This window comes from Indicator indicator, chromosome Z (assembly GCF_027791375.1).
Source record: "Indicator indicator isolate 239-I01 chromosome Z, UM_Iind_1.1, whole genome shotgun sequence".
NCBI lineage: Eukaryota > Metazoa > Chordata > Aves > Piciformes > Indicatoridae > Indicator > Indicator indicator.
The window spans coordinates 26,065,128-26,081,466 of record NC_072053.1 but is presented as its reverse complement, the minus strand read 5'-3'; the positions used below and the strand labels follow the sequence as shown (position 1 = coordinate 26,081,466).

Genomic DNA, 16,339 nt, shown 5'->3' with positions numbered 1-16,339 from the left:
TAATAGCATCTGTTGTGGCATACTGTAAAATGACTGAAGCCAAAGTAATGAGTTCTTGTCAGTGAGATTTTATGGGCTGTGAAACAAGCAATTGTAGTAGTGGCTATTAATTTGGGCCATGAAATGAGAATACTCAGCAAAATTTGTGTATACAGATCCCCAAAACAAAAGAAAATTAATTGGTTTTCTCAGACTATTTCTACTGTTAAAAAAATTGTAAAACTTAAATGGTTTTAAGAGAAAAATGAGGAGATCCTCTGTTTTCATCTTATCCTCTCTATTGAGATGAAAAGGTTCTGTAATGGAAGATGATATGAGGAAACTTTCACTGGAGAGAGATCCTATTCTTTTATCCCAGGAGGAAGAACAACCTCACCCATAACATAAATAAAACTTAAAGACCATATGTGCTGAACTGGATACACGAAGCCTTGCAATAAATACTGACTTCCAGTAGCAAAATAGGTTGCACCATGACTGAAAGGCAAGATTGCACCTTGACCATAGAGGAAAGTGAACAGAGAAGGGAAAGAACAAAACATGCCAAGACGATTGGCCAGCTAGACCTATGTGTACACTCCTCTCTGAATGCTTCTGCTCCCTCTCCCATTTCTTTGAAAATCCCTAGGAGGTGCAACATTCAGTGAGCCCTTGGGGAATGTCTTTTCTTTCTGAGAAGGAAAAAGGCAGAAAGAGTAACTGCACTAGAGGGGAAAAGGATTTAAAATAAAAAGTGCCACTGTACTGGAGTCAGAAGAAAAGTCTGTCTGAGCGTCTTTTACTCACCTCTTCATTTTTTTTTTTTTCATTGAATGAGCAAAGTCCAATATATACGGGGTCCAATATCAGCCCTCAACCTGTGCAATTACAACATGATTGCTTTGAAGAGTGCTTACTTATCATCCATTTCATTAAACTGAATCGCATTGTGCTGTTTAAACTGTGGTATCAGCCAGTCATTACTAAAATTTTATCACTGCCTTAATCATTCTTACAGGGCTCAAAACCACATCCATTGCATGAGCTGCTATTGCCTTTGAACTGTGAAGTGTTAGGGCTGTTTCTGCTAAATGTAATAATTTATGATCCAGCTTTGAGCAAATGAAACCTAATATTACACTTCTTGGTGTGAAAAAGTGATTCTAGTTGTTTTTTAATGTCATTGAAGAGCAATTTAAAAGAAATGAAAAATATGTTACCTTTTTTTTTTTCTTTTCATTGAAATACTCCTGTGGAAAATGTCCAGCAACCTCTGATAATCAGACATATACAGAGTAAGATATTTTGTAAGCCCTTCCTTATGACTAGACAGGATATTGCTATTAGAGAATTGTGATTCACCATCAAAGTAGTCTCTGATGAGATAAGAGTTAAGTAATCACATTTTCTGCAAAAATTGCTTGTGATATAAAAGGTGTAATCTTTGTCTTCTAGGAAGTTTTGAAACAAATGTTTACCAGGCTTCAAGGAAGATGATGAGAATACTTTACAATTAAAGAATCATAGAATGGTTTGGGTTGGAAGGGGCCTCTAAAGGTCATCTAGTCCAACCCACTCTGCAATGAAAAGAGACATCCTCAACTAGATCAGGCTGCCCAGAGCCCTGTCAAGCCTCACCTTGTGTATCTCCAGGGATGGCAGTCTCAACCAGTCTCCTTGGGCAACCCATTCGTGTTCCACCACTGTCATGGTAAAGAAATTGTTCCTAACACCAAATCTAAATCTACTTTTCTTTAGTATGAAACTATTGCCCCTCATCCTATCACTATGGGCCTTGTAAACAGTCTCTCTCCATCCTTCTTGTAAGCTCCCTTCAGGTACTGGAAGGTTGCTATTAGGTCTCCCTTCCCTTCTCCAGGCTGAACAACTCCAGCTCACAGAATCACAGAATTGTCAGGGTTGGAAGAGACCTCAAGGATCATCTATTTCCAACCCCCCTGCCATGGCCAGGGACACCTCACATTACAACAGGTTGCTCACAGTTCATCAATCCTGGCCTTAAAAACTTCAAAGGAAGGGGCTTCCACTACCTCCCTGGGCAACCTATTCCACCCTTGTGGTGAAGTACTTTTTCCTAACATCTGATCTGAATCTACCCACTTCTGGTTTTGCTCCATTCCCCCTAGTCCTGTCACTATCTGACACCCTAAAGAGTCCCTCACCAGCTTTCTTGTAGGCCCCCTTAAGATACTGTAAGGCCACAATAAGGTCTCCTTGGAGCCTTCTCTTCTTCAGACTGAATAACCCCCAACTGTCTCAGTCTGTCTCCACAGGACAGGTGCTCCAGCCCTTTGATCATCCTTGTGGCCCTTCTCTGGACACATCCCAGCATGTCTATCTTGCCTGTAGCAGCTCCCTCAGCCTGTCTTTGTAGGAGTGGTGCTCCAACCTCCTAGGTCATTTTCATGGTCCTCCTCTGGACCTGCTCCATCACGTCCATATCCTTCCTGTATTGAGGGCTCCAGAGGTAGATGGAGTACTCCAGATGAAGTCTTACCAGAGCAGAGTAAAGTAGCAGAATCACCTCTTTCAGTCTGCTGGCCATGCATCTTGATACAGCCCAGGATGTGATTTGCCTTCTAGGCTGCAAGTACACACTGTCTGCTCATGTTCACCTTCTCATCCATCAGCACCTCCAAGTCTTTTTCCTCAGGGCTGCTTTCTATCACTTTACCCCCCAGCCTCTATTGATAGTAAGGATTGTTTCTACAACAGCTTTCTGTTGACAGACTGATTTGGTTTTAGGTACTGAGGTGTCTTTACATTATGAAAATCAAAGTACAAAGGACGCTTACTAGACTCTTTAATTTTTATTTTTATTAATAAAACATGTAATAATTTTACAGGAAAAAGAAAATGCTGTGCAGAATGTGTTTTGGTTTTTTTTTAAGAAAAGGATGCCAATTCCCTCCTATTCCTGTTAAGTGGTATAACCAACAATGGTGCAATCTGATTCTCTTGCTCTATTTTTACTTTTTAATTGCATCATCATCTATACAATAGTTAAAGAAATAAAGACAAATAGACTATTCTTTAGATAAGTGTAACCCTATCTCCAGCTTTGCAGTGCCAAGTAAGATGAAAACCCTTGGCTCCAGGTGAAGGTGAAGTCCTCTGACTCAGGCTCGGCAGAAGAGGAACTTCTTGCTCAGAATGACTCAGCACAGGATATGTATTAATGGGCTCAGGTAAGGGGTCAGGATAGCTGGGTTTCGTCTGCAGCAAGAGGTCATGATACAGACCTAGAGCGACACCAGACAAGCACAGGAAGATAAGCAGCAATCCAGGGAGCTTGCTCTAATGTAGATGCTGTTTTCCCAACAGCCTCAAGTTGAGGCAGGAGCAATGGATTAAAGCTCTTGCTCCTTTTTAGGTAAGTTCTGAGATGTAGAAATATAGCTTGTCCATTTCCTCTAAGATTAACTGCTCCGGTACTGAAGTTAGGAACTGAGCTGGGTCACACTCCCTCCGTTGTCTAATCTCTGGTTATAAACGTAATTTATTATTTTTTCATGGGCTTGACTTTGAATGAAACAAAATATTTATCCTGCCAGTTATTTGAATCATGTTACAGTCCTAGTATGTCTTTTTATAGGAATGAAACAGATTATGTGCTGTTCTGATATTTTTTGTGCCTGCCAAATTTCTGTGAGATGTTCCTGATATTTGCAATATTGTTTTCAGTAGGCTTTTTTGTCATATATAGTGAAAAGCAGTAAAACACTGCTCTCTCAGTGCTGCGTGGAAAGACTCTTACAGATAAAGTTAGTGCTCTTACTAATTTAGGTTGTATAAGAATAATGTGCTATAGCAGTATCCCCTTTACATAGTTATATATCAAACAGATAATATAACTGAAAATATGATAATAGGACAAATGTGAGAAGGGAGGAAGCATCATGACAAAGAAAGCAGCAGTGTGGTTATATGAAGCTTATTACAGTTTTTATATTACGAAGAAAGTTTTAAAAGAATGGAACACTGATCTCAAACACACTTTGCATTGATAAAATCCATACTATTGCATAACCTTATCCAGGGAAACAGTGTTCTGTTGACCTACATTTTTTTCAATTAGGCTGATGCCTTAAAATAAAGCATGAAATGTCAGCAGAAGGAGTTCTGGTTAACAACCTATTGCAACTAAAACTTCAAATACAAACAAAATAAAAGGATGCTGTATAGAAAGGACATGTGACTTGCACAACTTGTTAGTTATTTTATGAAGCCAGGAAAAATGACCTCATGGTTAACAAATTGACTGAATAATAAATATAAGTATTTTCTCTGCTACCACAGATTTCTATGTGTGCACAGGTGTGGCAATTCTCTCATAATTCTGTTCCTTTACAAAACCGTAACAGGATAACAGCACTGCTATGCCTTTACAAACATAGCATAAGGAAAAAACATTTACAGTTCTGAGGCATTCAGATGTTACCATGACAAGTTCTGCCTAAATCTATCAAATAAACTAGCAAAGCCATACATTTTCTTAAAATAAACCTGCATTTCACATGGGACTGAAAATAGCCCTGCACACATTAATTTATCTTCACTCTTCATCTTCACAAATGGATTTTTGCCTTCCTTCAAGGACTATATGATTCACATGACGAAAGAAGCAAGGAGTTTACCCTCAACACCTCAATGACATTTTTTTCCTTTCCATTCAAGTCTTCCTTCTGTGCTCAGAACCAGGGCAACCCACCTCGCATCCTTTCACAAAAGGCACACTTTCAGGCATTCAGATGAACATAAGCAAATCCACTGACTCAGTGGCTCTTCTAAGGCTCTGCAAAGCACAGCCACCCACAGTGTTCCCAGGGAGTGCTTTGCCCTCTCCTCTGAGTCATGCTGCTACCTTCAGCAGACTGTTGTTATGAAATAACCACCTTTCCCACAGACAGAATTGCAGACACTTCCAAACTTAATCTTACTTGCTGCATTCTCATAACTCGCAGCCTTTGTCAATAATTACCCTCTCTAATTTTGGAGCTAAATAGAAGGAACTGAAGAGTGACAGCATCTTTCATACAACAGAGCACATTCTGGCATACTTCCAGAGCTGTACTTTCCAGCGTGTCCACCACAATCTATGGTCTCTTCTTAAAGAAGACTGCATTACTGCTCTGTAAGCTATTACTATAACGTCAGTACTAAATTAAAACTTTTTGGAAAACTGCAATAATTTTTTCAGTATTAAGATGAGAAATTTCTCTGGCTTCTTTGGCAAGGCAAAGCTTTTCTGAGAACAAGTACATCTAATAGAACTTAGTACTTCTCAATACATTCTGATCTACTGGCAATACTAAGTCATCTCATGCAGAAGCAACATCACACTTTGCCAGCACATTCCCATTTTCTTCTGTTAATTTTGTGTGGCTGCAAGTAATATAAGAAGCTCTCGAGGACAAGGCACAGCCCAAAAGCCCTCGGGAGAGATCCCCATGAAAGAAAGATAAGTTCATGAAAGAAAAGAGGAAAATGAGTAGTCTAAATAGAAAGAAAAAATTTGTAAAGAAATCTTTTGCTATCTACATTTCAGTGTATTCTCTTATATAATTTTAATCTTTGACACAAACATAATTTGTTAAGTGCTTATTTAGTACACAGATTCTTCACTTCTTAAACTCGTAACAAAGATGAGGTGTGAAAATAATAGCAGAAGCTTGCCAGTGCTGAAATTTCTAAATGTACTCTTTTGTTAATTATCACTTTGTACATTTTAAACTCATTGGATTAAATAGCTACACAAGACATTTACAGTGACAGTTTATGAAGCACCCTCCTGGCTCCTCCAAGATATACAGCAAGAGTTAAACTTTCAGGGTGCCTCTAAATATTTTCTGCATAAATACGGACATTTCAACTTGCAGATACAATTGTGCCCCTGCTTATTTGAGTACAGTGTGCAATCAGATCAGTTTTGTGCATACACTTTTAGGCCTGCCAAAAATCTGTTATAAGTACAACAGTTATGTAATTTAATGGATCTATCCTTTATGGTCAGCTTGACCATAAAAATCTTTTGGAGTACCCTGGGTTCATCTGGACATGTTAAAAAAAGAAGAAAGAGAAGTCCAAGCTATTTCAGTAATTTTGACCCCAAATTCTGTGGGTGCTTCTATCTTCTGAATTGTCATTACATCAGTTACCACATCATATTTGGTGAATTCTCAAAGTTTGCATGTTCCGCTTTCTGAACTAATAGTCTGCTTTTCACAGAACTGACATAAGAAGGACATTTTGAAAATTGTAAGGTGATAAAGAAGACTGGGATTGCTACAGACAAGCTGACTTGTGGCACAATTTGGAATGAAAAATGATTCTACATGCATAGGCTTATAAAAATATGATTATTAAAAACTGTTAGAATTTTTTAACTCAGTTACTCCTCAGAAAATTAGTAACACTTGAAAGTATGTCCTTGAGTATCTCAAATTGCTGTAAGGTTTATTTTTTGTTTGCATCATTCATTTGCATGTGTGCTTGATTTCCTTCTTGTTCTTCTTTTGGGGTTTTTTAATCCACTAAAGTTTAGAAAAATAATTGTGACTACTGCATCTAAATGTATATTTTTACAGTAACAGCTTTTTAGGCAGACCTGAGCAAAAATTTCTGTGGTTTTTTTGTTGTTATTGGGGTTTTTGTGTGTGTGCATGGGGGGATTGGTGTGTTGGGGATTTTTTCCCCTGTTTTATATTTGCTTGGTTTGTTTGTTTGTTTTTTCATTTCTTCATTTTCTTCTTTAGTGGTCTCTTGAAAAATCCAGCCTGCAGAAAAGAAAAAAATTACTAAGAACTGGTAAAAACATTCAACCCATATTTGGCCTCACTACTGTTTTAATACTTTCAGCACAGTAAAAAGCAATGTAATATTTTATCACTCAAGTACAACATTGGTTTTCCTGGAACGGAAAAAATAAAACCTAAAACCAAACGGAAAAACGTGTCATGAAACCAGCCAAAAAGAGTACAGTTAATATATAGAGAGCAGTTGCTGAATCATTGTTATGCTCACATAATGTAAAAGGCTAAAATGCTTAATAATAATTGTTAATCAATTGAATAAATAATATTTTTACTTTATACTTGCCATTTTTTCCCCAAGAGATTATGCATGTTGAGATAAACTCTAACTTTCTAATGCAAGTATGAACTAAATATTTCGCTTAGAGAAGAGTGCCTACTTGTGGCAATATGTACACCACAGGACTACCATTTCCTGCACAAAGGGAAAAGGGCACAGCCTGGTTATAAAAGGCCACAGACAAAGCTCATTAAAAAAAAATATTAAGAAATGCTTAATAATACTAACATCTCTTAATAGTTTTCATAACATCCTGGCAATATGGGTTTCAACAGATTAGCATTGTGTGCTACAAATCAGAGAAATATAGCGTAATTAGTTAATCTGTCATTTCTACAAGATTATTCTCTGCTTATTAGATAGTATTTAGTCTCTGTGAAGTTCTAGTTATGAGAAGGACATGGCAGAGAATTTAAGCAAAGTTGTTTATTTTCCTGATAACAAGAATGTGCAGCTTACCTTCCACAAAGCAAATATAAGTAGTGCAAGAATCAAGAGTCCAGCAAAGATGCTCAGGAGGATAACCCATAAGGGCACAGTTCCTGGTGGGAGTTCTTTGGAAATCTTAATCATGGTCTGCAAAGTATTCAGAATGTAAGCAATAAATAGCTAGTCCTCTAAATGTCCACAGCGCACCATGACTTTTATCAGTATGCAGTGATTTTCCAGGGTACTACTTCACCCAAAGAACTGAATTTCTTAGGAACAAATTGACAGAATAATCTCCGACATGAAATGCTCTGTTTATATAATATCTTGTGTTGTGTAAGTGCATTCATTTAATGAGGATCAGTGCTGCTGTAAGTCAGTAGTCATTGTTATAACACAGGACAAAAGTTGAAGTATATATTAGAGTTTCTTTAGCATATTCTTCATCACTCAATGCCTCCCCCACTGAAAGATGGAAGTGATTAAAAGCCTTCTAAAGCAAGCAAATGAAGTAAATGTAAGAGGCTGTGCAGATACTACTTTTATTTTCAGCCAGGCATATGCAGTGTAAACTAATCTGAAATAAGGAATATTCGTATTTAGATAAAAGTTACCATGTAGGAGTTTGAATCTTTTAACTCAAGAATTTGTAACTTAGGAATGTTATAATTCCAAAAAGCATCAGAGCTGAACGATAAACATTCAAATTGAAATTATGTTTTAAAACAAGTTAGTTCTGAAAACACTTGTTTCGTAAAGGCAGCTCTCATTACCTGCAAGTCTCTCAACTGTGTTTCAACTCCTGGATTGAAGTTTAATTTATCACTTAAGTGCCTGGATACAATACCAGCTAATAGCTGACCTGTGATGTTTGTATTTCTGCAAATACTTCATGCAATATTCACACTGAATATTACTTTATTCTAAATTTTGGGGGTATTAACAGTAATAACACATAATACTTGCTTATAAATGTGCATTGTAGTAAATAAGCCCTCAATGTACAAGTTCTCACAGGAAAGTAACGCTTTAACCACTGTTAACATCTCGAATTAAGAGTATTAAAGGACGAATAACAACTCTAACACAATTTAAAACATTTCTCTTTATACTTGACACCACTATTATAACGTTAAATACTTTCTTATCTGAGAAAATTACAAGGAACTTCTGAAAAATAAAAGAACCTGTCTCAAATATACATCCTGGGTAAGGAAGTGGAAAGAAATAATAACTAAAGAAATAATAAATAAAATACAATGTAATAAGTAAAATCACTTCTAAATGACCTAGGGCAAATGTTTAAATACTATTAATTCCTTAAAAGAATTTTAATTATGCTTTGGATTTACATAGATGCAGGAAGTATTCATACTGCAGCAGGCAGAAATACTTCAGGCAGTATTTCTCACTCAAGCACATTGGTGAGTAATGGGATTTTGGTATCATCATCTGACTAATTCTGACATTCCTACTGTAACATGAACTCAGTTTTATTTAGAGTAGGATAATACATTATAACTAGTAACAATCAGTTCGCTAGTAGTGAAGGAAAATTCAGTAGCACGATAAATCCTATGAAGAGTAAATCCACGAATTATCATGTCCTTACCTCCAATTTTTGATGGTCTTTTCTCAAAATCAGTGATGAGTTCTCACTCCTAAGTAATGCTTTCACAACAAGGGTTAAGCTGTGAATACTTGCCTAGAAAAAGACAGAAATTACTGTGCTCTATAATCATATATTTTTAAAGCAGAAAGCTTTGTGAAAATCATAGAATGGTTTGGGTTGGAAGGGACCTAAAAGATCATCTATTTCCAACCCTTTCTACCAAACAGACAACCAGAGACATCTTCTACTAGACGAGGTTGCTCAAAGCCCCATCCTGACCTTAAATGCTTCTAGGGAAGAGGCATCCTCTGGGCAACCTGTTCTAGTGTCTCACCAACCTCTCAGTAAAGGATGTGTTCCTAATATATATTCTAAATCTGTCCTCTTTCCATATAAAACCATTACCTGTTGTCTTATGACTACACTCCCTGATAAAGAGTTCCTCTTCATCTTCCCTGTAGGCTCCTTTTAAATACTGGAAAGCTGCTATAAGGTCTCCTTAGAGCCTTCTCTTTTACAGGCTCAACAACCTCAATGGTCTTAGCCTGTCCTCCTGGGGGAGGTGCCCCAGCCCCCTGACCATTTTGGTAAGCCACCTCTAGACCTGCTCAAGCAAGTCCATGTCTTTCTTATGTTGGAGGCTGAATAGTTGGACACAGTACTCCAGAGGGGATCTCATGAGAGTAGAGTATAGGGATAAAATCACCTCACCCAGTCTGTTGGCCATACTTCTCTTAGTGTAGCCCAGGATGTGATTGGCTTTCTGGGCTGCAAGTGCCCATTGCTGGCTCATGCCCAGCCTGTGATTTTTTTTTTTTTTTTTTTTTTTGGACTCAAGTGCAAGACCTTGCCTTGTTCAGCTTCATTATGCCTGCATGGGCCTACCTCTCAAGCCTGTCAAGGTCCCTCTACATGGCAAAACTTGATGCTAAAGTTTTGGGAGGTGCTGAAAAATATGAAAGTCAGTGAAGCTGCCATATGTGTCACCTTCAGCAACACATCACTGCTTACAAGACAGCAGTAGATCTTTGAAAGAGTAGAGAGCAGAGATTTCAAAGAAATACCAATTAATTCCTGGAATATTACTTTGGCCACAGGGACAGATTTGTACTTTAAAAAATTCTGTTTTATGTCCCCTCCTGCCTTGTTGTTTTCCAAAATAAAACAAAGACACAAACCAGGAACTCAGGATCAGAAATTTATCCAATAAGCAAAACAGGCCACAGTCACTGTTGTAACTATTAGACAACACTAAGGTATGTTCTGAGGTGGACTTGTCTCCTCTGCTCTTTTTGATCAAAAAAAAATCCTTTCTAGATCTGAGAAATCTTTCTAGATAAAAACCTACTCAAAAAGGGTATTTCTGTGTACCACTTCTTACCTTTGCTGAATTAGAATTTGTGGATGCATAAGTAGCTACAATAAAAAGTACTACCAACACAGAACAAGTAAGAAGTGTCTTCTTACCATGTTTTTAAATTCCTGGTAAGTTCTAATCACATACTTTAAGTACAATAATAAAATGCATGTAACTTAATTTTGAAAAAAAATTAAAATAGCAACAAAACTGATTTCAAATACTAGGGGACTGTGAAGCCTTAAGAAAATGAAAGGCATAATTTTAATAGGTAGGAGAATATATGCTTTAGTTTCTCAAATCCAGGAGTATTCTGAATATGAGTTTGATTTACTTACCTTTATGATGGTAGGTTTCCATACTCTTAATGAAACATTCACTTGGTATATGTCAGATGGGATCATGACACAATTAATAGATGCACAGCTGTATGTATCACAGTCCTGTTGAGAATGCACCAGCATGAATTAAAAGGAAAAGACTTTTCATATTACTAAAATAAAATCATGCAAATTATTATATATACAGATCATAGACTTGCTCTGACACTAAACTGATATTAATTACTGGGGCTTTGTACATAAAAATGACACTTCAGTATATAAAATGAGTTGAGATATTCATGCTGTGATACACTCAGTTTTTGCAGGCTCACTTGAGGAAGCTCTGTTGCTGTAGGTACATCAGCAGAGCTTCTAAAGTAGGCACAGTCTGTAACGAGCGTTTTCCTACCAAATCAGCTATGGCTTCTCTGTAGTATTTCAGGAGGGACACCTGAATCTTTCAAGCAGGGTAGGATGTGTGCTGGAAAATACAAGTACCTTTACTTCCCCGTATCACATGCTAGCTGGGAATTATGTTTGACACTTTGGAAACACTTGCTTAGTCTAGTCCTTTAATATCTCTGTGAAGGACTATGATAAGCACGGCAAAATACTCTGTTCATGACATGGTTTTATTTGCATCAAAATTCAGCTTCTAACTCTATGCTGAGGAGGTAGTGTGATGTTTTTCTCCCTGACGTGCCAACGTAACTACAGGAACAAAAATACTTTGCAACTCTTCCATCTGAATGTGAAAGGCTAACCCTTTCCAAAATGGAAACATCAGTTACATTTCTACCAGTTGCATGGAAAAATCTTTGAATGCATAGTGTTGGCTTTTGAGTAAGTCTCAAAAATCTGCAAGGTAACTCAGATGCTTTAAAGATATTACTATTTATTAATCACAATGGAAATACAGGAGGTGGAGATATACTCAGGTGTTGCATGGTCAAATGTGCTGCTTTTATCTACACATTTCCTAAATTTAAAAGAACCCCACAATTGCGAGTTCAGTTCACATACAGTTTTGTAGACAAATATAAACTGCTGTTAATCCACATAAAGATGGCTTTCCAGGCTGTTAAGACATAGCATACAGTTTGAGAGAAGCATATATATATATATATATATACATACATTTATTTTAGAAATAGTCAGCTCCAAGATCTAGGTTAATATCTGAGAGGAATACATATACTATATGTAGTCTTACCATAATTGTATCCTTTGTAGGTTCTTTTATTTTTGATAACACAAATGGTTTTCCAGTGCTGATCTTTAAGGGATCTACAGGGTAACTAGTTTGGCAGATGGCATTCTGTTAGCAGAAGTAAAAATGTTTCTCTTATTGTCTGAATATTAAAAAAATTGTCTGAATATTAAAAAAATAACAAAAAATGCTCTGAAAATGAACCAACATTAATAATAAAATTAGTAATATTTATTAACCACTAAATGCAATAGAATTGTGTATTGCAATAGTGCACAACAGGAAGTTTAAAAGTGTAGGTAGTGAAGTATCATTATTTAAATAACAAATTAGCTGTTTTTATGATATAATTTAACCTAAACTCTATCCAGCTACTTGTAGAAGAATGAACTAGCAAGAATGAGCTATTAAAAGAGCTAAACAACTTTTCCAAGGTAATCCACAAAGGTTCTGCCTGAGGAAGCAGACAGATTAAACACAGCAACTTCTCTAGCAGGGCCCAGGGAGGAGGAGTAGATGCTGGTGCGCAGCTGGACCTCCATGGCTCCTTTAAAGTCAGATGGGAAATCCCTTGGTGTCTTCAGTGTAGGGACATTTGGGTTTGTTTTCAGCCAGGGCACTCACTTTCAGATTGCTAGCACGAAGAGAATTGCAAATCCTCTGCAGAGCACTTTGGCACACTACTATCACTAGAGGGTTGCTAGGAGTAGATGATCTATACCCACAGAAAAAAGCACAGATTTGTTAAATTTATATGTAAACATGGGTCAAACATGGTGATTGCCTAGGAATAATGATAGCGGGGAAAGGAATTTAAAACCAACACAATTTCTTTGTATTCTAAACATTAAATATTTGAGAGGGCTGTTGGACTTTGTTTAAAAACAAAGTGAAGTTTGCACTTTCATTTGGTTTCTTTTTCAGTGGTACAACACCTCAAAACTAAGTAAAATTTTTGGACAGATGAAAAAAAAAAGACATTCAGGCCGAGAAGACATTTAGGCAACCACTTAGTGATATTTGTGTTCCTTCGCCATCCAGTTACTCATATAGCTCAGGCTTTAGTATCTATAGATCTGAAATTATGAGATTTGCTGGAATTGGGATCTCCTCCAGCTGCTATGGAGGACTGAAATGGAAAAATGCTAATGAGAGCTGCAGTGAAGAGCATCGGAAAGACATGATCTACCATCCCCTTCAAGATGTTTCAGTGCCCCAGAGGAGGAAGAAGCCAGAGCACTGCTACTGCTGGAGAGCAGATGTGCAGGAAGGCTAATTTCAGTAGCAGAAAGAAGAGGACTGAACAGGAGATTGAGCTCTACATGTACGCTGTAAGTTTAGACCATTTGCCAGAAGTACTGCTGAAAATAGAGAGAATCTGAGGCTCAGTAGATAAAACTAATAAAGTAACTCCTGTCAGTCATGTATCAGTCCAGACTCCATTTTAAATTTGCTTGTTTCCTTTATAGAAAAGTTATCTGTCTTCTTATGCACATCTGTATATACTCTTAAAACACCAGCACCTTGTCTTTTGGACTGAAAGCAATATCTGCTTTGAAGCAAGGCATAATTCCAAATATTTGCATTTTGAAGTTCCTTACAACAAAACGTTCAAATTTAGATGAATCATAAAAATACAAATGTCTAGCTTACTTGGGAATGTGACAATGCAGTAAGGTAGAGAAGAGTGTTCTTGGCTGCTGTTACATTGGGAAATAAGATCTGCAGTGTGAGGTTTGGCATTGGAAAGTGTTCACCTTTTTCAATCTGTTAAAAAAAAAAATTGATTAGTACTTTCCCCATTTTGTCAGCGTTTGATTGTGAATTTTTCCCTTCCTGTGTTTTTACTTATAACTGTTTCTTACCCTATAATGTAGAGTAACTTCATCCCCAATTTGCTCCGTTGTGTTAATAGCTGTAGGAATAGTATCATTTGCTGCAATTATGATATGGTGCTCCTTGAAAACACTGTGGGTTGAAAAAACAAACATGCAAGACCCCAATAAGAATAAAAGCTTCATAAAAACTGTACCAGTTAATAATATAGGTCTTTTCATGGATCCTCCGCAACTAGTTTTGCAATTAAGAGTGCACGGTGACTTCCACTGAAGTCCAACTCATCCATTTTCTAAGTAGTACTATTTTAATTATGTACATTTAAAATGTTTTGTTCAGATAAAACTACAAAATGACTAAATATTTTTCTCAGAAATAGTATATCAGGGTCCAGTTTTGCTGTTCTTACTCTAGCTGTGCTGTCCCTTATCCTGAATATTGCCACGTGAAATAGGCAGGGTCCTGTAAAAGACAGACCAAATAAAAAGAGAACAAAATTGGCATGTTCTAAACCTTATTCCCAATGGGACAAACAAAAGCTGGATTTCAACTACAAAATGCATTGAAAACGAATTTATGTACCATGCAGTATAACCTACAGATAATATTTATAATGTTTTTCAGGAATAGAATTTAACTGAATTCTAGCTATTTCTAAAAATAAAGTGTACTACAAGACTTGCAAACTGCTAAAAACAAATCCATGAGCATCTAAAATTAAGACTAATTTTTGAAGCTGGAAATCAAACACTGTGCCATGTAATATGACAGTGATACAAACTCAGGGCCATAAGGAAGCAGAAAGCATTTGTTTTCTTATATACCACAAACACCTTTAAACGAATAAAATAGAAGAATCAACAAAAGTTGCTGTTTAATTGTAAACTGTAGATCAAATTTAGCAAGACAGGGACAGTGGCTTCTCCATTCTTTCCTGTAACTGTTCTTTTCAATGAAACTTCTGCTTCCTGTCCATGAGCCTAGAAGCTGTCATTTATAGTTATTGATCATAGCCCAACAAAACAATACTAGGTTTCTCTTTGAAAACCTGCTATTTAATGTGCTAGCAAATAAAGTACAGAGAAACATCAATACCTTACAAATATTAATCCTGTTTCATATTTTACTGGAATTGTAATATGTCCTCTGTTGTCACTCAAGGTCTCAGGTGGTTCTTCACTGTCACTAAAATAAAACAAAATATGCCACTCAGATCACACTGCGCAGATGCAACACAGCTACAAGGTGTAGATGGATATTAAGAAACTGAAATACCTACACCTCTGGGCATGAAAAAAACCAAACTATTCATTTCCAGTTACTTGCTATTTCCAGTAACTAAAAAGTTAAGTTCTGGACCACTTGTAGCTTAGAAATACATCTTCATTAACATTAAAGACTGCAGTTGACTGAATGCAAATGGACCTAGCAGTGGCCACATCAGCCCTGGGTTTTGGGGGAACAGCAAACACTGAATGCAAGAATTCCTTGATTACAGACAACTGCAATGTTTTTGCTTTCTGAAGGTCAGACCATTTCATTTAGCATAAACTGTGATTCATGCTAAAGTATGCAATAATTCTGTAAGAGAATAAATCTTTCCTGAAGATAAAACCTCTGGAAATGACGACTCATTTGTAATTCTCAGGCTTTAGAGACAAACAGCTGCTTATTTAGTTCGCTCAGTCTACCAGTGGACGGAGTACATCTGTAAAGCTGCCAGCAATAAAGATTGTTTAACCACTTCTGAGTTCAGAAATGTTGTCCTTGTTTTACTATGAAACACAAATATGAAGATTTGTCTAAGCACACACATACAAAAAAAAAAAAATCAGTAGTGATTGCAACTAACCTTGTTGCATATACATATACAGTAACATTTTCCAGGAGATATGATGCATTGAATTGGAATGATATTTTGAAGGAAATCTGTTTAGAAAAAATACATTACACATTTTAAAAATAAATAAATAAACTGAAACACACACACAAGAAACACAACCCCCTGTCTGCCCCCCCTCCCCAAAAAAAGGAAAAAAAAAAAGGGGGAGAAAAATAAAAGCATACTAATGAAGTTTGACCTGAAGAAAAATGAGCACATTCTGCTATTTTATTTATGAAATCCTTATTCACATTGTGACAGTTTTCTATAAATGAATCCACCTTCCAACAAATTTGCCCCAACCAAGAGGAAAATCTAATGGCTATCACTTATTAAATAGAAGATTCAAATGTTAAAAACTGAGAGGCCTGAGTAAAACATATCATATACTAGAAATACACAGGTAAGTAATACTTAATAGAAACCAACCAGTTTTGCAAGTCATTTTTTATCTATAAGGATAAATGAACAAAGCTTCAAAGCCTGTCAATTATTGTGAAGATGAGCTGTGTATGGAAGGCTGCTGAAATATCACTATAGAGTAAAATATCTCACAAAAATCCCCTTCCCCTACTCCTTAAAACTATGGCAAGTCTAT

General features: G+C 36.7%; 1 protein-coding gene across 1 annotated transcript in view; it reads right to left on the bottom strand.

Annotated features, from left to right (window-relative positions):
- Positions 1-2,808: 2,808 nt before the first annotated feature.
- Positions 2,809-16,339, bottom strand: part of ITGA1 (integrin subunit alpha 1) — an 80,679-nt gene continuing 67,148 nt past the window's right edge. The window contains exons 22-30 of the mRNA XM_054397907.1: positions 15,712-15,788; positions 14,955-15,044; positions 13,889-13,991; positions 13,677-13,790; positions 12,027-12,131; positions 10,829-10,933; positions 9,134-9,226; positions 7,552-7,668; positions 2,809-6,776 (exon numbers count right to left, since the gene is read on the bottom strand). Of these exons, the coding sequence (XP_054253882.1) occupies positions 6,732-6,776; positions 7,552-7,668; positions 9,134-9,226; positions 10,829-10,933; positions 12,027-12,131; positions 13,677-13,790; positions 13,889-13,991; positions 14,955-15,044; positions 15,712-15,788 (849 nt within the window). The 3' untranslated portion in view covers positions 2,809-6,731. The remainder of the gene's footprint in view (positions 6,777-7,551; positions 7,669-9,133; positions 9,227-10,828; positions 10,934-12,026; positions 12,132-13,676; positions 13,791-13,888; positions 13,992-14,954; positions 15,045-15,711; positions 15,789-16,339) is intronic.